The sequence below is a fragment of the Mollisia scopiformis genome (genome assembly GCF_001500285.1).
Source record: "Mollisia scopiformis unplaced genomic scaffold LY89scaffold_10, whole genome shotgun sequence".
NCBI classification, from domain to species: Eukaryota; Fungi; Ascomycota; class Leotiomycetes; order Helotiales; family Mollisiaceae; genus Mollisia; species Mollisia scopiformis.
In genome coordinates, this window is record NW_017263590.1 from 189,111 (window position 1) to 197,018 (window position 7,908).

General features: G+C 45.8%; 5 protein-coding genes across 5 annotated transcripts; 1 reads left to right on the plus strand and 4 right to left on the minus strand.

Moving 5' to 3' along the window:
* Positions 1-494: 494 nt before the first annotated feature.
* LY89DRAFT_668128 (uncharacterized protein) lies at positions 495-2,381 on the minus strand (the record flags this gene model as incomplete). Its single annotated transcript, XM_018213019.1, has 3 exons — positions 495-1,740; positions 1,795-1,950; positions 2,014-2,381. 3 exons carry the CDS (start codon positions 2,379-2,381, stop codon positions 495-497), a joined length of 1,770 nt encoding a protein of 589 aa, XP_018072270.1.
* Positions 2,382-2,722: 341 nt separating this feature from the next.
* On the minus strand, positions 2,723-3,652 carry LY89DRAFT_683902 (NAD(P)-binding protein). Its single transcript, XM_018214775.1, has one exon. The coding sequence runs from the start codon at positions 3,627-3,629 to the stop codon at positions 2,730-2,732; it is 900 nt and encodes a 299-aa protein (XP_018072271.1). The 5' UTR covers positions 3,630-3,652; the 3' UTR covers positions 2,723-2,729.
* Positions 3,653-4,548: 896 nt separating this feature from the next.
* LY89DRAFT_717573 (uncharacterized protein) lies at positions 4,549-5,603 on the plus strand (the record flags this gene model as incomplete). The annotated part of the gene is made up of 6 exons (XM_018218356.1): positions 4,549-4,655; positions 4,702-4,830; positions 4,952-4,992; positions 5,043-5,066; positions 5,101-5,125; positions 5,175-5,603. 6 exons carry the CDS (start codon positions 4,549-4,551, stop codon positions 5,176-5,178), a joined length of 330 nt encoding a protein of 109 aa, XP_018072272.1. The 3' UTR covers positions 5,179-5,603.
* Positions 5,108-6,010, minus strand: LY89DRAFT_683903 (uncharacterized protein). Its single transcript, XM_018214776.1, has 3 exons — positions 5,944-6,010; positions 5,587-5,896; positions 5,108-5,510 (listed from the first exon to the last, which is right to left on the minus strand). Coding segments are annotated over exons 1-3 (510 nt in total). The 5' UTR covers positions 5,946-6,010; the 3' UTR covers positions 5,108-5,312.
* A 526-nt stretch (positions 6,011-6,536) lies between these two features.
* Positions 6,537-7,299, minus strand: LY89DRAFT_706589 (glycoside hydrolase; the record flags this gene model as incomplete). The annotated part of the gene is made up of 2 exons (XM_018217538.1): positions 6,537-6,975; positions 7,049-7,299. The coding sequence occupies 2 exons, from the start codon at positions 7,297-7,299 to the stop codon at positions 6,537-6,539; spliced, it is 690 nt and encodes a 229-aa protein (XP_018072274.1).
* Positions 7,300-7,908: the final 609 nt, after the last annotated feature.

Here is a 7,908-nt window from a genome sequence, read left to right on the forward strand (position 1 = left end):
GTCAAATAGCAGGTCTTCGGAAAGGTTTCAGTATTGAGCTTATGGACCTTTTAGTTAAGAGCCATTTGAGCAAGCTTTATACTGTACATCATATGTCAATGACGGAAGGCCGGGCCAAGCACAAGTCAGTCCATCTTCAGAACCAGTAAAAAGAAATAGATAACCAATCAACTGAGGGGAAATTTTATGAATCGGCCTCGGACTTTATGTGCAATCCGTTAAGTCTTGAAGACATCTGATCTTGATTCTGGAGACTGTGGCGTGACCAGCCATGCAAAAATAGGCGAGATGTGAATTCAATCAATCGACAACCTCTGGGAGACCAAAGGTATGGCGAGTGCGTGAATAGAACAATCTATTTTGTCCAAGTATACAATGATCCTAGAGAGATATTCAAATTCTCATACAATCCTGAAGAATACTTTTTGAAGGAATGCTGGTTGTGCATGTAATGTATTTTCCACTCACATCAACACCATTTTTTCTTAAATAAATTAAACTACACAAGAGTTTGGAGGAAGTTCTTCGAGAACCTTCAGCAATGTCGAGGAGAGATAGGAATGTACCTCCTGCTTTATATCGCCCTGTTGATATCTGCGTTTGATGGCCTTTGTCATCAGCTGCACCAAAGCAACGACATGCGTCGGGTATGGATCAATGGCGATGAATGACACAGAGATCTGTTTGCCAACCAGTTCAGTCCCTGTAGAATGTTCAGTAATTGTGTACCTGCTCTCCAAACCGAATTTCAGAACATTGAAAGATTCCAGCTCGGCACCAGTCCTCGTCTCTACTATCTTCGAAAGCAGATCCTGACGACCAGCTCCTTCTATCGTCTCTACCAGAAGTAGAATCCCAAGATAATACTCTAAGACGACATGATACCACTTCAGTCTTTCAACCTGCCCGAGAAAATGGAGCCGTTTCTGGCATGTACTCATCAGCGGCCGAATCGTCGATTTAAACACATCCAAAGCATCAAGAAAGGCGTCCCAAGAGAACATAAGATCGCTTTCCTCGACCCCTTCTCTTAATGCTTCTTTCACACTCGCGATTGTTTTCCAAGTATATACACTGCAGACATTAGCTGCGGAAATCACCTGCTGAGCTTCTTCCTCGGAAGCCTCGAAGCTTTTCTTTTGCCAAATTTCCGTTTTAGAATGGAAGGAGGCCAGGAATCCTCGAGCGAGCTTCCAGGCTGGCTCGAGACAAGCTCCTTTCAAACCTGAAGTGAGCGAGGATCTTATATTCAACAACAAGGAATTGGTCGTGTCCCACATCACGCCCGCCCAGTACGCTCTACTTTCGAGCTCTACGAACGCGGGTGGGAGATTGAGAAATTGGCAGCTATGGCGTAGTTGTTGGATGTGTAAAAGAGCGGTTTGGATGCAGACTGCGCTGCTGATTCCGTCGCTCTCTTCTTCGGAGGTGACTCCCGCAGGAACGGGAGTTTGTCCGAATAGGTAGAGCGTTAGGACGGAGCAGTAGGAGGGGTGGTTGATGACTCTTAGCATGTCTCTTCTTAAGGCTCGCCAGTTTTTCTTGATTACTTCTTGCAGATGTGGGGTCTTCGGCGTCGTGACTGGAAGCCATCGTGCGGCAAAGGCTTGTATGGCACGGTCCAAGAACTGTTCGATTTGAGCATCCTGTTCTCTAGGGGCTTGTTGCTTATCTATGTAAGCGTCAAGATCCTTGAATAGCTTTGTTGGGGCTAGGAAAATGTCGCTTGGTGGGTTGTTTCTAGGATTGAGTATTAGGTGAGGATGTTTTAGATGTAAAATACGGCGAGCTTACACGAATGGACAACCATTTCTGCCAAGGCAATGGCCGAAGATGCTTGAGAAGATGTGATGATAGATTTGTTTACTCCATTGGGCAAGAAGAGTATCTCCTGACTCTATGGTTGGAATGGGAAGCTGAGCTTCATGTGATGCGACGATTTCGGATGGACTTTATGCAAGGTCAGGCATTTCATTCAACAAAGATCAAAATAGGAGTCGATGTGGCACTCACCTTGTTTCATATACATGATTTTCAGTTCTTCCATTCGATGCCTCGTTTCCCAACTCGAGAGGAGCACCGTCTGATAAGTCACCAATCACTGAGACTGGAATGACACTTTCGTCTTTCCCCAAGCGAGAAGTCGACTTCCCAATCCACTTATACGTGCCGTAATGATTAGCCAAAAGGAACATAGAAACCAAGGAGGACTTTTGTACCTTGAATGTGCATTTTCGATTTCTCGAAAGGCATCGCGAGCATGCGCCGTTCCATGTTGTCTGGTTAGGTTGATGCCCACGTTTTGTGGCGTCACAGGCTACTCGTGATTGACGACAGGCGTCGCAGCTGGAGAACTGCTTTCTTCGAGGTCTGTTTCTCATTGTTATTCTTCGAGTTGAAAAGTTTTGGATTGTTGTCTTGCTGGCTGTACGGCTAGGCAATGTAAGTGCTTAGTGGGGAAGTTTGCCAGTCGAGGAAATACTTAAGCACTGGCTGGTTGTCATTAAGACGGAATGTCCAACTTCCATCGATCATGGCGACTCGAGAAGAGGGATTTGATAGTCGTTAGTGTATGCTTAATAATTCATATGCGCGCACCCCACTTATACTTCGGATGTCGCATGCCTGTTTCTAATTACATCCCGCACAATCATAGAAGTTTGGTGTAGTCAGTACAATGGCATATATCTATGTTTCTCTAAATAGTATATACGGTCTTCTGTTTCGTATCATAAAAAGCTCCCAACGAGTTCCTTCAACTTGTCTTCCTCCATCATTTTCACCCCCACCAGATCATTATCCAAATGACTTGAAAAATCACACCCATAATCCGAACTCCACATAGCACAAATGCAAAATCCATCCATTGCAGCACCGATGTCTCCATTAGCCAACTCCGCCAAGCTTTCCCTCCTAATGTCCTCAGTATCTTTGAAAACAGTATGCCACCCCTCGCCATCTTTCTCCTTAGCATACTCAAGTAATTTATTCTGCGTCGTCACTACTGAATGCACATAGATAATCCGATTCGCCGTTTCATCCTGATTATCAATAACGCCCAAAACCGCTTTCGCAATGTCAACCAAAATCGTAGCGCTGAACGGGACATCGCCGCCATTATACAGCGTAGCAGAATGCGCTGCCATATTCAAGATAAACCCGACCTTCAGGCCCCAATCTAGGAATAATCCATTGGCGATACCTGTATACGAGAACCCAGGATAAGACAAAGTTTTCTCCTGGAGGTATCTCTGCGTGTCGACTTTCGGTACACAAACGGGTAGCTTGGTGCATAGAGGGTTGAGAGAATCCATACCGAATTCTGCGGGGATGAAACGTTTGATGCCAGCAGATACTGAGGCGTCGATGAGAAGATTTTGACTTCCTATTGCTAAGGTCGCAAGACAGGAGATGACAACTTCGACGCCTTGGAGGGCTGTAGTCAAAGAGTGGGTGGAGTTGAAGTCGACTTTTGCGATTGCGATGTTAGGATGAGGTGTCAATCTGGAGGAGTTCCCGTTTATGCGCGAGAGAACTGTTACGTGGTGGTTTGCGTTGAGGAGAGCTTTAAGGACAACGGCGCCGAGGTTACCGGTGGCGCCGGCGAGTGCTACTTTGGTTCGAGCCATGTTGCGTTGAGATGAAGATAAAAAGAGATGAGGATGGGAAAGGAGACTGGGCATATATATATATGCTTCATAGCTCCTCTCGGTATGCTGCGTCCAACCCCAATAACGGATGAAATGAGCTCGGAACCGATCCCAGCATCGAGTCTTCACAGCTAGAGCGGAATCGAAGATAAAGTCGGAGAACGCGCATTTTACCCAATTCTTAAAGCAGAAATCAGATGGAGATGACAACAGGTGGTGTAGTTGCCACTATATTCGAAGAAACTTTTGGCATCGGAACCGATCCCGGAACCGAGCTCACATGCCCCACCAAGGGACGGCCAATACCCTTTCAGCACTGGAGCCATAGCTTGTCATTGTGACCATAGCCTCGTGGGTCTGACTGGATGACCTGCTCTCTAGTGAGATAATTTGTCTACAGTAAGAATGGTTGCTGGCGAATGCTATGTGGCAAGCCTTTTCTGAGTCGGAAGCGAGAAGAAAAGGAGGGACAGGGTAGACTCGCTAAAGCTTACAGCACCCTATTTTTACTTGAGACCACCATCGATAATATTTCATCCGACGTAAGCCGTTATGTCGCTGTTGCCACACGTTCACCGCATGAGAAACATCCAGCAACATCCCGCGGGTACTGCCTGTACCCGCGGCGATACTACCATTCTCCAGCCTCGAGATCTCAAGAGGGTCTAGCAGCCGTTTTGTACTTTCGAATGCGTGCGTATCCGTGTTACACCCATCGATCATGTTTGACAACCATAAACTTCAAACGTCATTTCTCCAAGATCACGTCCCTCAAGATCAGAGAATGACCTTCTGCATATTTCGAGGCAGCACGAAGATGTACAGTATTGGTTGATTTTGATGATAAAGCGTCGAGCCCATTTCTGCAAAATATGAGACTTCAGTTACTGCAGCAATCATGAAGCTCATCAAATCTATTTTCTTGCTAGCAGCTACTGTTTCTGCAGCGGCGCTTGCGGTTACAAATTCCTCAAGCATAATACAGAAGAGAAATTTCGCTGACTCGTAAGTTACCTCTCTCAGTATACAACACTTACTAAAGAAAGCACAGATGCAGCTGGAACTTCGACGGACGCTATTTGACAGCGCACTGCAAAACCTATGATAAACAAGTCGTCTTTGCAGAAATGGATCTCGACCTTTACATTGGCAACCTTGATGGGACGTTGAGACATCCAGGGTATCTTCTGCTTTCTTCAGACAACAACGAGTACTGACTCGAGAGTTAGGACGGGTTTCTCGAACTCTTGCTATAATTGGCTGAATGAGGATCCGAATACGCAACTGATTATGTTGTGTAGAGACTTTGGGCATGTCCCGAGGTGGGCTGCCATTAATATCGGTGAGTGGTGCGGCTCAGAGGGGAGAGAAGAAGCGCTGACCGTGGTTTAGGGAACTTCATTGATAACATTGATGGTGTGCTTGAAATTACTTCTTAGTCTGGGTACAGGTTTGAAAGTCTGGCGGATATGGAGGTATGCGTGATTCTTTTAATGCTGGATGAGATATACATGATATACCTAGCTGAGTTGCGTGCGCTTTGAACTGAGGAGTTAATAAGTCGCTGGACTACAAAGTTTAATGCAGCTCTTCCAATTCTGCATCCAAGATTTGAGTACCATTGAGTATCACCGAGCACTAGCTCAATACCCAAACATGAATCTACAACCTGTTCCCAGCCTTGACCATCATCGTCAAACAAGCAATATTCCCACTCCACCAACACAGAGTCCTGAGCGGAGAATACTGCTCAGTCTCAATCGCGATGTATGTAACTCCATACATCATTCTCGCGACCGAATATGCCGCCATCAACCCATTCAACGTCGGTGTTGGAACACCTGCGTAGAGTGCAAGCAGCTGGAAAGTTGTCAGCCAATCCTATCACCATAATTTCCCCTTTCCCGACCCTATAGATACCAAGAGTGTGACCTACTGTGCCGGCAACAAACAATGTATACCCTTCAACACAATTCTCATGTCCCGCTTCCCATCTCTTCACCATAGCCAATTGCCCAGCAGTCAATTTCCCATCCTTGACCATCTTTTCCCCATATTTTTCCACGTCTTCTCTTGGAGCTGAATTGTGATCGAATTTATAATAGTTTTTGATGAAGCGAGTGGACATGAAAGCATAGGCATGCAGGAAATTCCATATCAGGAATGTTGATGCGAGGTTTGGTACCGAATTTGGAGGAGAAGTTGCAGGGAGGGCGCGCAGACCGAGGGTTGTTAGGAGGGAGGACCTGGTGATTGGTCAGATTGAGCCTGAAACTTGGGGAATGATTGTTACATTTTCGTTCGAGATACTGATTAAAAATCAGTGAAACGTGAGAGAAAAATTCGAGATGATAAAGACGATGTCCGGTGAGTAAAATTGTCTCGGGCATTGTTCTGCAGGTTGACGTAGGATCAACGATCGACTAGATCTTCTAGCTTCGGGAGTGGCTGTTCCCGGCTCGAATTGAGTTTATCAGCCTTGCAACCTCGGAACGGGAATCGCCATCAGGGCTTGTCCCATGTGCCTTCCGTGTTCACTTCGAATGAAAGGATAGAAAATAAGCAACAGCTGGAGATAAAATCTTGGCAATCTTGCAAACACTCGCACTCCAAGAATAATACAACAAAAAATTCCAAAAATCCGCCAGAAGCAGGGCCGAGTCGAAGTAGCCTAGACGTCACTTAATATCAGAGTTGAGGTTCTCATTTGTAGTACTCCAACGCATCCGGGTATAATGATGATTTAGACAGTACACAGAAATAATTTTTCTCTTATAACACTATTTCCTATGTTCTGTGGTTCGACCGTTTTTGGGTATGGAATTATCAAGCGCGTTAGCTACCGATTCACCCGCAGTAAATGAGTGCCATTCGACGGGAATCAACTTACGTCTCAACTGGCGCAGCACCAACAGTGATCTTTGCCGTCCCATTACTATCTTGCCCCTCCACCGCCACAATCATATAACTCTGCTTCCCCATCTTCAACCCCGCTTTCTCCCACGCCTTGAAATGGTTCCCTGTTGAAATTGTGCCACCAACACTGCCCAAGCTCTGATTTCCACCATCCCTGACACTCCAATATTGAGAAAACGTCGCTGTTCCTTGGATGCTAGGTTTGTTCTTTCGCACCTTCGTCATAATTTGATAGTTGGAACCATCGCTGGTCAGATTTCCCTTCATGTTGGCATTGGGAGTGTCGTAGGGAACATGAGTGCCATAATATTCGGTGATGTAGTATTCGACCAGTGGGTTCGTGGTCCATCCATAAATCGAAAGGTACGCATTGCCGTTCGGAGAGAAAGTGCCAGAGAAGTTTGCAGTTCTGGGTCCACATGTATCAGATTTATCGTCCAAAATAGATAATTCAGGTGAAGGTTCGGAGAGTAGGAAAGTACCTAGCCCCTCCAGGATTCCAACCTTTCCCACAGACGAAGTTGCCTTTGTTGCCAGTCCAAGTCACCGCATATTCACCTCCCGCACCATTTGTATATTTTGCTTTCGCCTCTCCATCAGTCCATGACGAGGAGTAGAAACTCTCACTCGTCCCACCCGAAGTCGTCGTAGAGCCGGGAGAGTATATACTCGGGGACTTTGCAAGGACTCCTGCCAAGCAGGAAAAGCACAAAATCAAGAGGGTGGGAAACATCACGATAAGTTCTCCAAACTTCGAAAAGTTTTGCGAGATGGGATGTCTGACTTAGCTTTATGCATCACACAGTTCTTGGATGCTAGTGTGGATCATGTGGCCCTTCCGGCAATTTCCCCAGATTTCAATCTCGACCCTAGTTATTGTCAAATCAATTAAATTGCTGTTACCGCGTTCGTGCAGGTATCTTGGGATGGATTGATTTGATCTGCAAAGTTACGGGTGGTGTTGGTGGTAATATATTGAAGTGTTTTGCCTGTGGTTAAATTGGATTTCTACCACGCGAACGGAGACATCCTTGCGTCTTCTCGGCAGATGCAGCAAAAGAGCATCAGAAGCTTCTGATTAGATAACATATCGTCAATAAATATTTACAAGGAGTATCGCAAGCTAGTTTCCAAAGTTTTTGATGATCTTACTAGGCAGGCGGATTCATGATGTGCATTTCTGCGCTGATTACCCCGCACTAGAATAAGCGAGTCTCCCCCTTTTCATGAGAACGAGCAAAGATTCGAATACTGCACCAAGATCAAGCCCAACACAGTAACACCAGAAGAAATGAAGACTTTAAAGTCCCAAAACGAATTTCAGCTTTCAGATATTCTCCTT

Excerpts from the sequence above, each read along its gene's own strand:
- LY89DRAFT_683902 (XM_018214775.1), bottom strand. The coding sequence starts at position 3,629 with ATGGCTCGAACCAAAGTAGCACTCGCCGGCGCCACCGGTAACCTCGGC.
- LY89DRAFT_683903 (XM_018214776.1), bottom strand. Across the intron at positions 5,511-5,586 it reads CATTGTTTGTTGCCGGCACA|CTGCTTGCACTCTACGCAGG; the intron begins GTAGGTCACACT and ends ACAACTTTCCAG.